Genomic DNA, 16,944 nt, shown 5'->3' with positions numbered 1-16,944 from the left:
TACTTCCTCCTGAAGGCCTTCATTAATCCATAAATATAAATAACCCCTGGCAGACTGTATGGCATCACTACATTTCAAAGTGATCAGTTATGTCAAAAAAAATATTTAATTTGACAGCTAAAGAGTTTGGCTTTGAAAAAAGGACTTTACATTATTACTTAAAAATGAATAATGAATGAATGAATGAATGAATGAATGGATGAATGAATGAATGAATGAATAAACACAGTGAATAAATATAGAAATAAATAAACAAACTTAATCTGAATGTAATATTTTTTAGATAAAGTAAAAGAATAAAGGAAATTACCATTACATTTTACATTAAAAAAATTGCTAGCCTAAACATGAAAAATAAACCTAGCGTCACAAAGTGCTCGAAAAATGTTTAAGAAACAGTCACGCTTGCTTGATTGACAGATGAAAAAAAGAAACAATATGAGGGTCATTGAATCAAATGAATCATTAAGAGTTCAATAAACAGAAATCTCACAGTGTTTTGCAGAATGCCTTTGAACCTATGCTGAAAGATCTTAAATAGGTAGAACAATTGAACACTTGGGCACTTTTTTCTGACTTGGTGACGCTCAGCTGAGGTAATTGTTTAGGATATAATGCAGCTTACAGCGGAGCAAAGAGCACTCAACCAGTTCTTTAGCAAAGACATCATTGCAATGACAAAGCTGCAAACTGTTTGGATCTGAGGAAAAACAAACAAATTATTCAATTCCATTTGACTGACATTTGCCAGAATATTCAGCTTTGGATGAACATTGTTCAAGAGTAGAAATCCCACAGTTTTCATTTTTCATTTTTTCCTGGAGAGTGTGAAATCAAATTGAAAATATAAAAACAAGGATTATAAATAAAAAGCTGAAAGACTCAAAAAGAGAGTTGGGTTTTGTGGATTCAGCCAATAGTATCCAAACAGGGACAAACAGTGCATTCGTTGGAGACTATTTTCAGCTGCAGATTAATGCACATTTGCTGGTCCAGTGAGTATTTCAAGAACAAGTGTGATGTAATTGGGAGAGAAATACTCTGAATCTTAGATCCCCTGCAAACCTTACTGGTTTTTTAAGGAGTAATTCAGCGCAACATGATTTAGGCATGAGATGAGCTTTGTAGCATAAAAGAATAAAATATTTTAAGCTTTTATTGCAAACAGGATATTTGTTAGTAACAAAATCTTTCTGTAGGTTTGTTTCTTTATCATTATTGATATAACTATTAACAGGATAAAAAAATGTGTCTGTGCCATAAAAGGTAAAGAAAAAAGAGCACCTCCAATTTATCCTGAAAAATCTAATCCATAGGTACTACAGCAGCGAAGCACATTGTAAAGTCTGTATCATTGATGGATTACCTGGACCGATTCTGCACAAAGAGGACCATATAAGAGGCAGTGTGATTAAGATGCAGAGTACAGAGGCCAGACAGTCGCAGTGACGTAGAGCTCTGACAGCTCAGAGCTAAAAAAAGAACAGCATCCACCACCGTGGTTCTGCCTGTGATGGAGGCAGAAAAATTGCTGGACAAATCAGAGCGAGTGTGCAGATGAGCATAGATGCAGATTCACTGTAAACTATTAACATAATATGCTAGTCATATAATTTAATTATTCTTTTATGGAGGTGACACAAACACGTTGAGCAAGAAGCACGGCATGCACAGTAAAACTGCATCATTTATTTGGATTTATTTGTGAATCCTTCAACTGAAAGGTGGCTGGTTTGATTCCTAACTTAGTGTTTCTAAATTTTCAGTTGCCTTGGATTTTTGCAAATGCTAAATGCATGTAATGAAATGAGTTCATATTCATGGCAGAAATTACTTTTAAACTGCAACATTTTAAAATAAAGATTTTCTATTGAAATAGAAAAAGTTAACATAAATAGGTGAACTTTGCATAGCACATCATCATTTTATTGATCTCATGATGTTTATAGTGAAGGATGAAATAAGTGTAGATGGATATATGATTGGATCAGTTATATAAACACAGACAAATATGTAATTTTCTTCATCATTTTTAACATCACTCCATGGGAAACAAATAAAACAAGCATTACCAAAAGCAAAAAGCCTCCAAAAGATAAATGTCTGGAGCTCATCTTCTAATATTTGCATAAGGTCACAATCTGATCTTTTCTTAATTACGGCGTATAATATTTCTTAAACATAACTTATGCCCTCAGATTAAGTGGCTCTTTCTCTCAGGAAGTCATCCTGTGTTGTAATTTTGACAGAAAATCTCTCATGGCCTTTCGTGAGGAAACTACTGCTGCTTTGTGTGTATAGGATCATCTGATGATCACATGTTATTACATGATATCATCTTTCTCACAGTGCTGATACTTTAATTCAGCAGAAGAGATGCTATTTATGAATGTGAAGTGTAAGAATGCTGGTGTGTGTTTGCCTGAGTGTGTCTGACAGCAACAGAGCTGACACAGACAGGAAATGATGCGCTGATGCTGTGGGCGACAGAATGTGTAGGTGGAGTCTATTTAAAGACAGAAGGACAGAGCTCAATACATCTGGCCGTGTATGAATGTGTGTGTGTGTTTGTGTGTTTTCAGTGTGTGCCGGCAAATGATGCAGCAGACACACTAATGGACAGACAAGATGCTTTTAGTGACCTTTAAGCTCACAGATAATTTTACCATTTTTTCTTTCTTTAAAAAAAACTTAAAATGGAAATAATTCTTGTGTTTTTCTGCTCTTGGGTGCAGAGTGTTTTTTTTTTTTTTTTAAAAGTGGGAAACAGACAGTGCTGAGTGGACACATGGAGAGGGGAGGAGGAGGAGGAAGATGTATGAAGGATGCGTGCAGGAAGTGCAGCAAGCTTTCAGAGAGAGAAGAAAGAAAGGAAGGGGGAGGGATGATAATGTAACGATGAGACTACACAGGGAGAGGGATGTGTAGGACAGAGCAAAAGGCTGCGTGTGACTGTGGAGGTTTTTGGGTCTTCCACATCACTCTTCAGTGACGCAATGCAAAACACAGACAGAAGGAGTAGAAACAGGAGGGAGGCCACATTTTTGTTATTTTTAACATCTGCAACTGAAATATTAGATTTGAAACCAAAGTATAAAACCTGAAGCCACAAGCCATCTAGTCTGAGGATGCAAAAGGGGTTCCACATTTATTCATAAATGTTTTCAAGTGCTCATTTTAGAAAACAATTTCTAATATGCAGATGGTTCTCTCTGCTCTGACTCTAGTAGTTTGAAATAAATAAATAAGGAAAAATCTGCAAAGATAATTTTCCCTCCTGAGACCTGCTGTCCTCATACAAACACATCACATTTTTGGTTGTCAGATTACAATACTAACAATTGTGAAACTGGAACCAGTTGTACAGAAATGTGGACACTAAAACTGCCATTAGTTGATGTAAATAGTTTTTTTTTTTTTTTATGTAAGATTATATTTATATCTACATCATATATCATGAAAGTATATAATATATAAGGAATAGCTAGTAAATTCCCTAATAAGAGACTGGTACATATTTCAGTAAAGGTCTGTTTCCACTCTTTTATCTGTTATTTGTTTTTATTCTTAACTATGTGTCAGTCACTTCTGAGGAGCACTGATTTATCCACTACTGTTCTCAGTGATTCACATACGTCCGTGTACAGCAAGGACAACACCGGTGCCTGCATTTATACTCTTAAAGATGTGATGTTACCAGCATCACCAACACCTTTAAAATAGAATGTGGGATGGACAAACGTTAAAAGAGTATTGCTCTTTGACGTGTATTTGATCAGCTTAAAGGGCATATGACTAATGTTTCCAAAACTTATTCTGTAACATTAATAGATTAGCAGAAAAATAAATAGTTGTTAGAAAACACTAGAAACGGAACATGGCTGTTTTGCTTGACAGTTTGCTGTGTAACACCACCATCCTTCCACTTCTATAATTTAGTAGATGTACATTAGAAATACAAAATGATGTCAAGTTTTATGGCTGTGAAAATTAGGTAAATAAGCAATTTTTGGTCATGTGCCCTTGAGGAAGCATTTAACATGCGGTGTGAAACTGCTTAGGAAAATTTAACTTGATTTTGTGTTTTGTGATGAAAAGCAAAGCAACACACTGTCCTACTGCAGTAGCGAGCAGCGTTATACTCATTAATATTGTCCAGGAGCTGCAACCTATGACCTCACACGTCTGTGTTTTCATATTTAAAAACATTATGTTGTTAAAATAAGATTATTTTTGAACTCGGCTTTTATTTAAAGGCCTCTGAGTGATACAGACAGCTTTTTCCCCAGATAATGTCAAAACTCACCTGTGAGTAGGTTGATGTGACCTCATTATGCGCACAGCATTTGTGCTTTGTGGATGTACCCTTTTAATATCCAGTACATCAAGCAAAATGTGCTCCGAGACCCTTTTCTGGAAAACGTTTGCAAATACTTCCTGTGTGTTGTTTGATTCAGGCTGTAGAATTAAACAAAACTTGTTTGACATAAGCAGATTAGTGGTGCAACTAACACATGAACCAAAAATATTATTCAACTAAATGTCAAAATGGCCATTTACAAGACTGGGCTAGTACTAGATTTTTCTTTTCTTTTTATTTGACAGGGACAAAGCATATTAAAACAAAAGACAACTTCTAAATATGCCACATTTAGGCAAAAGAATCAGTTTTGTCTGTTGTATCTAACCTGGAATAATAAGGAAATAATGAAAAAGGGGGAATCTAATGATGTATGTTCACAGTCAGATTGAAGCACCATGAACTTCTGGATACGTAGGCATGGAGGAGCTGTCTAAATGAACATTGAGCTTTGTGACTGAACTGAAATGTTTACTGCATGTATGGAAAGTTTAAATATTGCTGGTCTGAGCAATAAAAAAAAAGTTTCCTCACCATGATTAAGACACAAAAGGTAGTTCATTTTGACAGAATCTCATGATTTCTCCCATTTTTCCTCCTCCATTTGAATAATTAATAGTTTCTATACAGTCCTATCCTAAAATGACTACCTACAACTTTTGTTTTACCAAATAGTTTTGTTTAACCAAATAGTTGCACTGAAAACAACAAACAAATAGAGAAGGCATCAGATTAAATCAGATCCAACATCTTAGGTGTATAATTGGGTTCAGGGTGAATAATCACGCACGCAGGAGGATGGTAGAATGCATTCTCTCTGGTTTATTCAGGTTCTTTAGGAAGAATTCTGTTTGAAATTACAAAATGCACTTTTAGAAACAGCAGAGATAGAGAAAGAAACAGAGGAAGAGAAAGAGATGGTCAGAGAAAGGCAGAAAAAGAGAGGGCAAGAGAAAGAGGGAACTTCATAGCCAGAATAAATGGGAGTAACATCACCAGATTCAGGTTCAGGCAGCTCTTTAGTCTCAAAGGGATTGTTTTTCATCAAGGTAAAGTTATGTATGCATTGTCCCCCTTTTAAAATCCTTTTTTCATTTTTTTCTCTCAGTGTTAGTTAAAGTGTTAACTATCCTTGTTGCCCCACGGTTTTGCCCCGTGAAAGACCTGGCAAATATAACAAACAAACATTCTTTGATTTCATCACCAAAGTAATTTCCATTTTTTTGTCAGGATGGAATTTTTTTTAAATTTTTCTCCTTTTTTTGGTCAGGTTTTTTACATTTTTTTGTTTTTAAAAATAGAAGAAAAAGAAACACATTGCTCTTAAAAACATCTATCTATATATATATTTTTACATATATATATATATATATATATATATACTTTTCTTTATATTTAATATTTTTTTTAGTTCCTGAAGTTGACCCCACATAGTGGCATGCACATTGCACATGCAAATCTGTAATTAAATACTTCTCTTTTATCTTAAATGACCATATTTAATTTTTTTTTTCTCTTTTTTTCCCCCAACTTGCTGAGTGAATCCTGTATGGTTTTCTACTGTGGCACTGGTTTGGTTTCTACTGGGTGCAGCGGCAGATGATGTCCGTTGTGATGAGATGGATGGTTGGTAGTTGCTTCAGAGAGTTTCCTCAGTACATTTACATCATTTTAAAAGATAAGTTTTTTGTATTAAGTTTCTGCCGGTGGATGGCAGCTTTATGAGTACTTTCTTTAAAAGGAAGAGTTTTACAGTGTTTTCCTGAAGGGAAATATTTAATCTAATAATCTGAAAGCAAGAAAATAATTAAATCTGAGCTACAAAGGATTAAAGAAAGACCTTGATGATCTCAAAAACGTTTGGCACCTTCAGATGACATGAGATAGGTCAGCCTGCAGCATCCTGGACTGACTTTGCTGAGGACACAACCCCAAAAAGCAACTGGTCTGTATTGGGTTGATGGTAATAAATAGACAGAAAGGAGGAAGGAAAGAATATGAAAGGAGGGGTTTTCAGGGTCACAACAGCGACAGGAGACACTTCATCTGTGTCTCTGAAGAATGAATTTATTTAAAGTCTGCATTTGATTATGGAGCTAAACAGGCTTTAGTGGTACAAATTAAAATTATACTTTATGGTGCAAATAAATCATAGTGTGGCTGATGAATTCTAACTCTTTGCTGATGAACTGAGGGCGAATCAGTAAACCTCCGTTCAGTAGTTACAGATCCAACACAATGAATCTGAATCTGAAGTCTTGTCTGCAACATGCGTCTTTAACACATCTATTCTAATAATTAATCATTTCAATGGATTTCCTGCAAATGTGTTTATTAACCATCTTTAAAACCTGCTTGGCTCCATAAAGAAATAACAGACAAAGTCATGCAGCAGACAGATGTCCACAAATAAAACACACCCACTCAGACAGGCATGAACTCATTCACTCCTTTGCATCATGATGATGAAGGCTCAAGCCTGCATCCCTGTGTTCACAGATGATATTACAATGCAGTGGCATAACCAGAATGAAGTGTGGGGGTGAGAGAAAGGAAAAAAAAAAATCACAGCAACATGACAACAGAATTAATCATGATGAACACAATGACTTTTTCATAAACTTTATGGAATATACACACAAGAGTTACAGAGCCAAAATATACATCAGATGGCATGGAGAAAGGATGAGAAAGAGAAATGACACGATGATCAACCAGCACCACCGCTACATTCTTTCTTCTCACACACACACTTACATACAGACACTCTCCCACCCTTTCATCCTCATTCAACAAGAATGGGAATGAGTAGGGAGGGAAAGTGGAGATAAGGACATCTAATATATGGGCGCTGTGATCATCTTAGATGTAGAAATCATCATGTCCCGTACAGTGTAAGGCACTGAAGGTTACCTACTGTAGCTGATGATGTGAGGGCATTCTTGTACACACATGATCATGAGTTGACAAATCACTCGTAAATCAAACACGCAATTAGTGCTGAAACTATTAACTTATTAATAAAATATAATACCAATCATAAATAGATAAAATGAATTGTATATCAGAAAATTTACTGCATTTCAAACTGATTTTATTGCGAATTAAATAACAAATTTTGATATTTTTAAAGCCAATTTAATTGTTTTCTGAGAACGTGCTGTTCACTCATTTATTTATCTTGTAGTTTTCTATATTTTTCCTTTAAAACGTGGTGCATCTTAGTGCAACCAGGAACAAAAAAGTTTTATTATTTACAAATGTGAATAAATGTGCAGAATTGAGCCCATATATATATATTTTTTGCAAGTGTGAATGCACAAACCTTTTGCAAATCAACATACACCAAAACAGCTTTTGGATGTTTGTAGATTAACTAGAAAATTGATAAATCAGTTTCAGCTTTTAAGACATTTGCACACACAAACATACCACTTATCTGCACACACACAGAGTAAAATGTCTCTTTGTCGCGGCAGTAGCCCCCCTAGTGACTAAATGCGGGTGGGTTGAAGTTGAGAAAATGAGCTCTGAGTGTGACGAGTGGTCCAGTGCCATTGTGAAATTGTGTATTTACGTCACTAAAACATGTCTTGCTGCCCCCCAACCTCCCACCCTCCATCCCAAATACTAAAATCTGTCTCTCATTACCTGTTGACCATCCCACCCCCAACCCTTTGCTTAAGACCCCTTACACACACACACACACTCACACACACATACACACACACACACACGCACGGACACATATAGTGCTGTACAAAGGGGAGACCACAGCGTGGCTTCAGCTACATAAGCACAACGTTTGGCAGCACTACTGTACATTAATACCAACTGTGTAGTTTTTTTTCTTTAAAGAGAGCCCTTTTTTGTGTTTTTGTCAACATGTTGCCTCACAACTGACCCACTGACACAATTTCACAGCCGACTGAGCAGATGGGTGGGATGCTTGTTAGTTTTCCTTCATCCCAGAGGGGAGAAGAAAAGGAAAAGAAATGATTAATCAGACATTAAGACCAAAGGCTGACAGAAACTGGAAGTAATGACAGAAAGCAGATGTAGAGAAAGGATGACTGAGTAAAAAAAAAAAAATTACGCCCCCCCCACCCAATCCCCTTCCCCCTCCCACAAACTGTATTCAATGAAATTAGAGAGACCACAACAAAAACAAAAATCAGATGCTCACTTCTTTTTTTTTTTCCAAAAGAATGGGATTTGTTTTTGGAAAAGTGCACGCACACAACATGCTTTCACACAAGGGCAGTGTTGTGTGTCGGCCATTTTGGATCTGCTGTTACAATTCTGGACAAGCAAGTGGTGTCGTAGAGCCAAAATGGAGTTGGTTTATTACCTGCAAGTCTGTCAACACATAGGCGTTGAGTGTTGGTGCGCTTGACTGTGAATGGGGAGTGTGTGATGTGTGTGGGTGGAAGGACAAGGGTGGGATCAACATTACATCTGATGCCATGCCAGGTAAAACCATACAATAACTCAATCCTAGGCCTGCCTGTACCATAGCCGTCTCTTCCTTACATAGTCTAACTAGCTACCTAACTCTAGAGGGACCTGAGAAGTAAGCAAACTGCTTTGAACCTCTGTAAACTTCTCACTACACCACCTGAAACTGGACCCAGGGCATCCCTGGGTCCAGGGATGGACACAAAATGGTGCCATGCCAAAGCCAAAAGGGCTAGCCAGCTAGCAGGATCTGCAAATTATGGCCATTGAGTCTTAAAAAGTCAAAACTACAAGGCTCTGATCAAACTGTGAGGATCTCTTATGTTTTTTTTTTGGCAACTCTTACAAAAATCTGTGATTGAATGGGAGATTTAAATAGTCTAGCCCATTCAGGAAGTGAGATTTGTTTCCCTGCATCAAACCTAGCCTCTTGACTGTCTCCCGACCGTGGCCCAGTCTCAAAACCCCCACTCTCCGTGTTTTATAAGCTAGCATTGGAGTCGGTGGTACTTAATTTTAAGGCGTAGTGTGGTTGATCTAATCTACTACAGAGGGTAAAAGGAGTGTGTGTGTTGTTTGGAAGGGGGAAGGTTGACGGTGAGTGACAGGACTTTGGGGGGGTGGGGCAGGGGCGGTGACTAATGTAACTCGGATACAGAAGGCACTGTGGCTCTGTAGGGGGCCTTGGAGAAGAATCTTCACCTGTTACAACCTCTCTTGATGGAGGGTGAGGACAGAGGGGTTTCTGGTACACACCGTTTCACTTCTGCCAGATTAAGAACAAAAACACCCCCCTTTAATCCCCGTCTTCCCTCTGCTTAACTACATGACCTGGAGGCAACACATCTCAGGAGAGCATAGACATTTGTAGAGGAAAAAGGGATCAACAGCAGGAGAGAGGAAAAAAGACAGCGGCAGACTAATGTGAAGGGAAGTGAATTCACCGTGTGTGTGTGATGTTACGTGTCGTGCAAAAAATCCGTAGGAATCTTCACATATTCTCCGATCTCAATGATTCCTGTGTCATGAATTGTTTTACAGTACCACAGCGCTGCAGTTTCTCTTATGAAACAATATGATGAGGATGATCATGAGGTCTGCATAGTGTCAAAACATGTTAACTGGGGTTTGTTTTCTGACTTTTGTTTAGAAGAAAACGGCAAAAGGTTTGAAGAGTAGCTTATTCTTGATTGTGTCATTAGCATGATCAGTATGCAAAATAAATAAATGTCTGACACTCTAATTAAACTGCATTTTATCTATTACTACATCTACACTATTATATCTAGATTTATAGGTAATAAATTATTTTGAGCTATATTTTATCATTTTGTCCTAGAGTTATTGAATATTCAATAATCACTATTTCTCATCCCTAACAATAAGGATGAAATTATCAAACCTAAGTGTTACTGTCTTTAGAGTGTTTTGTATTTTCAGCAAGCCAACAGAGCAGATATTTAAGCATATTAAAAGAAAAAAAATTAGATGAGGAAACAGAGGTCAGTGGATACTGAAGTGGGTTTTGGCAGAAAAGGATTCAGCTTTGCTACAACCTCACATGACTGGACTGGGATGATCTAACAAACAGGCTGAGGGACCTGAGAGAAGGGTTGAAGGGTGGTCAGCATTGGCACAGATAGGCAGACTGAAAAGCAGACTGGCAAATGGACAGATATGGCATCTCCCAGACTGCATCCATATCGCCTGACAAGGAATGAGGCTTGCACATCTTACAATGATATAAGTAAAATATATATGCAGGATTTCTCTGAAGGACTTGCACAAGGATGTGGTCAACAAGGTGTCCTGTAAGGGGGGAGGGGGGGCATGAGAATAATGTTTGCTGATAACTGCCCCCTGGTGGCACATACAACACCAGGCAATGCTGACTGATGCCAACCCTGTACCACCAATCACAACTGATCTCACTGCAGAACAACAGAGTCCAACAAAGGGAAATGCTTGAGATTCATTGTTTCATTCATTGTTTTTTTTTCTTTTGGCAGCAAGAGGGAGAATGTCAGCCTTGGTAAGACTTGTGTAAAGTCAGCTTTCCAACCTCAATAAAATAAAATGTTCTGCTTCTTGCTCTGAACATTAGTTACTGATCTTTGGGTTGGCTTGACAAGAGGATTGACCCCAAGGGCCATTGCAGGTCAGATACTGAGACTCTCCTGACCTTCACCTCCATCCTGGAGAGAGAATGTATCTTAAAGAGTTGCGTTACAACACGCAATGCTAAAGTGAATGTTCCCGAGCCACCGTTGCTCTGAAATGTTGCAAGAAGGCATCAGGAACCCAGTAAACGTCATTGAACAGGGGGATATAAACACAAAGGATGCAAACAAGATGGACATAGCATATTTGAACTCCAAATAACATGACAACTCTACAGCAACAGTTCTATAAATCAGTCAATCATCACCAATATCATCATCACCATAATTTTGCATTGACTTTAAAATTGTTATTCATATGACTGTCATCATTAACAATAATAAATTAAGCATAGTAGAGGTTTGCTTCTCTCCACTCTTTCTCCCTCTTATTTCTCAAGCACTATGGGACATTGTAATGTGACCCTGAAGTGTTTTTTTTTCTCTTTTTTTTTTTTTGTCTCTCGAAAGGTTGTAGAAACAGCTTTCAGCAGAAAATTGAGACAAACAAAACAGGTGACTGTCAAGGCTTGTTTTGGGTAAAGAGAAACCCAAAAATTTAACTAATAATAAGGGGAGAAAAAGAGTCTGAAAGAAGAGAACTTCTTTTATAAACCTAAATATAAAGCTTCCTATAAAGCCCCCAGGTCCCACCCATACCACTTAGATATCCTCTCTAGTATGTATTTTATCAGTCATGCAGGTTTCCATCAAATTTTGGATTCTGAAAAAGCTCAAAGGAGGCTAAGCGAATGCAACAGAAGAACCAAGCTCCAATGTCCGAAGAAGAACAAGAAATAGAAGTAATCGATAGAAGAAATACTGAAGAAATAGTCTTTTCCCCCATCCCTCCTTTCCTCTCCTCCGCCCCGTTCAACTGCGTGATGTCATTTCTTGTCAGGTCATCTTCCTCTGTGGGCTGGGTCGAGTAACAGAGGAGAAAGAGGCTTGACAAAGTATCCAACTCCCTTCTCTAGTTACCTGAGCCCATCGCACCAGTGCACTTGACCAGGAAGTGAGCCCACATTGGGCCTCATCCTTTTCTATTGCCACCACCCTTGAGACAGGAAGTGATGTCACAACAGTCCCATCAGCATTGAGTGAGCACATAACAGTAAACAGAGATGATAAAACTCATCAAATATCAGCCAGCGCTGTGTTTGGCTGGTTTTTGCAGTATAGGCGGAGCTTCCTGGTTCAGTTGCTTGGAAAGGAAAAAGATTAAAGATAAGGTGGATGTTCTTGCTTTTCTTCTTCTCATTGTTTATCGTGTAGTTTCACTGTGTTCTTCATTGTTCAAGTTTGATTTTCTGGAGGCATAGCTTGGCATGTAAGGGTTAGGGGGTCCTGGCTTTTTATGAACTTATTTTTCTTTAAACATTTCTGTCTTGGAGCAGAGTCAAAGCGGTTAGTTCCTTATTCCAGCTTATTCTCACTTTACAGTAATAGTCTGGCCCACAGATGGATAGCACACATCTGACACATCTAAGCAATCAGGTGTCACTCTGGGCAAAATGCTATTTGGCCTCATAAACTGCAATGATCACAGCGCATTTTCAGAACCTCATGCTCGTCCATTGCTCCCTATTCCCACATCTCTCTCTTCCTCTTGCAGCCTGGCCTTGATGGTGGAGGCTATTTCTGGGAAGTGTAGTTCTAAGAGGTAAACTGTGCCCTGGCCTTATGCAAGCTCTCTTGGCTTTATTTGTTGTATTTTAAGAATGTACCTCTTTGTTACTGATTTACTCTTAGACACAAAATGCACATAAGGCTAGTTGCAGCACCTTCATCCCCTTCCCTCCACCCCTTTTTCTTATTTAGAGTCTAAAGGGTAAAGGTAGAGGGTTTTGAGGGTATCCAATCCCTCCCAAAAACTCCACCACCACTGCTTTGTTAAATGTCTTCATCCAAGGCCAGAGCACTGGAGGTGGCTGTTCTTCTTCTCTGCTGTGTGAATTCCTCATTGCCTGTGGTTGCTAGCACCAGTCATCCTCGTCTGTCTCACTATAGGGTTCATGCAGGCCCTTCCGGGGCCCTTTGGCATGTGGAGGCCGGTGGTGTGAGTGAGGTGGTGCTCCTGGTGGCCCTCGCCGATGTGGTGAAGGTGAGGATGAGCGGTAGCCATTGGGTACCCTACGTGGATGAGGGTGAGGGGGTGGAGGAGGCCGGTGGCGGGCAGTCCTGGGTGATCGTGGGTGCGGGTGAGGATTTCCACCATGAGGGTGAGGATTCCCATGGGAGAGGCTCTGCTCATATGCAGGAGGCTCGTGGTGCTGCTCATACTCGTAATCTCGCTCATAGAAGGGCCCGTCACCCTCCAGGCTGTCCCCAGGTGGAGGGCCACTCCAGCGGGTTCGGTGAGGGGATCTAGGAGAACCATGGAGGGGTGAGCGTGGGGACTGATGCCTCGGGGAGCGCGGTGAACCGTGCCGGGATGAGGAGTCACCGTGGTGTGGAGAGGCGTGTCGTGACTGGGGTCGGTGGTGGTAGCCTCTGTCATGGTCTGGTGGAGAAAAGTGTCGAGGAGATGGTGATCGCAGTCGACCTGGCCCTGGGGGGCCATAGTTGGGCTTGCGGACAGCGGGGGAATAGGTGACGTGTGGACGTGGGACAGCAGGTGTCTGTGGCAACTGCCGTCGGCCTCTCCGTGGAGTACTGGTTCCCGAGGTGGAGGGGACCGGGCTGCCGCTCACCGAACTACTGCCCTACAGCAAAATGTAAACAAGGAAAATCAAAACGCACCACAACAACAACGGAGACCAGAAGAGAGCAGATTGGTGACGACAGAGAGAGAGAAAGATAGAGAGAGAAAGATAGAGAGAGAAAGGGAGAGAAAGATAGAGAAAGATAGAGAGAGAAAGATAGAGATAGAGAGATAGAGAGATAGATAGAGAGATAGAGAGATAGATAGAGAGATAGAGAGATAGATAGAGAGATAGAGAGATAGATAGAGAGATAGAGAGATAGAGAGATAGATAGATAGATAGATTAGACACCATTAAAATCATCCAAAAACACAGTGATGAAGCAACAAATTGACACCAAGAAGCAACACGTCACATTGAAGAAAAATGGACAGAGAGAGAAACAGTGACAAATAAAAAAGCATAACAAAAAAAAGAGAGATTGATATTCATAAGTAGGGCTATGGTAATAACTGTGAACTCTTACTGCACAAGTAAAATGAAGAGGTTAAATATCAATAATTCACCTCCATGTTCACTTTGTAAAGGCATCATCATATATGACGCGCGCTTGACTCTATATTATGTCCCATATTATTCAGTATGATGTAATAATGATGATGACAGAAAAAAATGTTACATCCATTAAACTGTATCAGGTAGAAACCTTTATGTAAGCCCTATTACACATATTTCATCAAACAAGACAGATGAAATTTTTCTGGGAAAATAGTTCTTAAAAAATTTGTCCCTTTATGTAACTCTTGTCTTTGGAGCCCACCTGTCGATGACCTCTCCCATCAGGCCCTTCACTGGGTGACCGGGACCAATGACGGTCATGGGGATGTCTGTGTGGATAGTCATGGCGGTCAGGACAGTAGCGCTCCTTATCCATGGAACCGTGATGATGGTGGTGGTGATGGTGGTGGCGACGGTCCTTGGTGCGGCCACGGTCTCGCTCACGCTCTTTAGGGGGCAAGTCGCCTGACTGTGTGGTGGTGCTGAGGTCTGTGCCCAGGCCTAATAAGAAAATGTCTCATTTGTAAATACAGCACCATCTACAGGCTACTGCTATGGACAAAATATTATCAATGGTCTTTTGTCCACTACAAAATATAAATTTCTCATATATATATATATATGAATGACTGAATCCATTTTAACTGAATTAGATCTGCACACCTAATAAAACTAAACACATGAAAGCATGGCATGTATTATCTCAGTGCTGGTCCCTGCTCAGCTGAGCTATGGTAAATATAATTTATGGACTTTTCACTATTAAGCTTGAGATTAAACAATTCCGCATACTATACAAATTGTAGTATGTTTTTGTAATTTATATCATTAACCCTTCAATTGATTACCTCTGCCAAAGGCTCATGTATTCAGGAGCGTTTGTTTGTCTGCCAGCAACATCTCTCCAGGTTTTAATTAAGTTTTCAGGAAATCTCAGACACTGAATAAGAAACAAGTGACTACATTTTGGGGGTGATCCCAACCCTGGAATTTTTATAAGGATTCCTCACTATGGGAGATTGGGATAAATTTGCCATTAGAGCTTGCAACTCGAAAATAATGGCCATTTACAATGATCTGGTGGAGGTCTGCACTCTCTGAGCACCTCTAGGTTTGTCATAGATTTAAGAGGCTGAACATTTTCATTATTAGTACAGCAAACAGGCCGGTCCAGAACTCACACAATTTTCTTCCTCAGCTATGCCTTTGCAATGCGTGTAGCATTATGCATGTCCATGGAAAAGATGATATCTTGATAGCAGCATATGGTAAAACCCATTTATAAATTTCTGTATGAATGATAGAGTGTAAGTAGATAAAGTGTAAATTGCCTTTGTTAAAAGCGACCAGTCATTGTAGACTCATTTAGGTGCTTTTGTGACTGTTTGAATTTGTCCTTTTGGTCTTTTAATCATAAAAATAAATGCCGACAACATTTATTTCTTCTGAATAAGATCTATGATCTCGATTGGACTGACCACAGTACAGGCTTCCACTGTGTGATGGAGAGGTCTACATCTGTCCTCAATAAGGTTAACAAGTTTTAGGCAGAATTTCAAAATGTGACTCTACACTAAATTGTTCGAATTAAATGCTCTTTTGATGAATGAATCTGTTCCAAACTCTTTTTTGGGAATATGGATTTTAAACATTTGAATGATTTTCTTAATGCATACCTTTCATTAGCTCCAAGGTCCCAACATTTAAAAAAAATTCATTGTTGGCTTGAGATACAGGAATGGATGTGCATAAATTAAACTGAACTGACAAGCCAATACATAAAAATATCTCGAGTTTCTCCTTTCTGTAGCTAAATAAAAGCCACCTGTGGCTGATGAGCAGATGATCATGGATACATCACACTGATTATGGACCCGATTCAAGAATGAAAATAGCCACAATGAGAGACCCACCTGTGTCTGCATCAGTATATCTGGTCAGGGAGCGCTGTGACGTGCGGTGACTTCTGTCCCTGTGCCTGCGTCCTCCTCCATGTCTTCCTTCCTCAGACACCACTCTCTCCAGGGAGTAGTCATCCAACCGCACGCCACGACCTGAGCGCCCGTGAACCAGGCTGGAGGTGGAGCGATGCATCGGACTGGTGTCAGTGATGGTCTTTGAGTACAACAAAGAAAAAGGGGTAGAAGAAAAAGGAAGAGGGATGGAAAAGGAGAGCATAAGGTGGGAGAGGAAGTGAGACAATAAGGAGAGAAGAGATAAACAACAGTGGGGAGAGAGACAGGACGGAGAACAGAGGTGAGATTTATTTTATTCTCAGCTGTGAAACACTTAAATTACTTCTACTAAGGTTATGACACTGCTACAGAGCTGGGCGTGGTTACATGTCAGTCAAACAATCAGTACCTAATAACTGCAATTGAGAGAACATTTGCTTTAGCAGATCATCTAAATATTTTGGCCCATGTGTGGTCAAGCATGATGACCACCTTAGTACTTATGGAATCGCCTGAATCCCTAATGATAAAGCCATTGATAGTATGTAATAGCATGACATATCATGCGTTACCGAAAAATGGAAAAATAAAACAGTCAGATATAAACAGGAAACTAACAGGTAGGGAATAAAATGGGAAAAAGACACAGAACAAGCAAGAGGACTATAAAAACCATGCCTCACATGCACTTGGCAGAGGAGCCCATTGGACTTTACGTCATGAAGGCTGTATTTCATTTACATCATACTTGGGTTGCAAAGACTGCTTAAAGTGCTTTTAAAAAGTTTTTTTAGAGCCTTTTTCCATTC

General features: G+C 39.4%; 1 protein-coding gene across 1 annotated transcript in view; it reads right to left on the bottom strand.

The window, feature by feature from the left end:
* Nucleotides 1–12,953: 12,953 nt before the first annotated feature.
* Nucleotides 12,954–16,944, bottom strand: part of cacna1ab (calcium channel, voltage-dependent, P/Q type, alpha 1A subunit, b) — a gene marked incomplete at both ends in the record, with an annotated part of 172,430 nt that continues 168,439 nt past the window's right edge. The window contains 3 exons of the mRNA XM_079263050.1: nucleotides 12,954–13,682; nucleotides 14,443–14,681; nucleotides 16,094–16,295. Coding sequence (XP_079119176.1) covers nucleotides 12,954–13,682; nucleotides 14,443–14,681; nucleotides 16,094–16,295 — 1,170 coding nt within the window. The remainder of the gene's footprint in view (nucleotides 13,683–14,442; nucleotides 14,682–16,093; nucleotides 16,296–16,944) is intronic.

This window comes from Telmatherina bonti, assembly GCF_933228915.1.
Source record: "Telmatherina bonti genome assembly, chromosome: 3".
NCBI classification, from domain to species: Eukaryota; Metazoa; Chordata; class Actinopteri; order Atheriniformes; family Telmatherinidae; genus Telmatherina; species Telmatherina bonti.
This window is presented reverse-complemented; position numbering and strand designations above follow the sequence as displayed.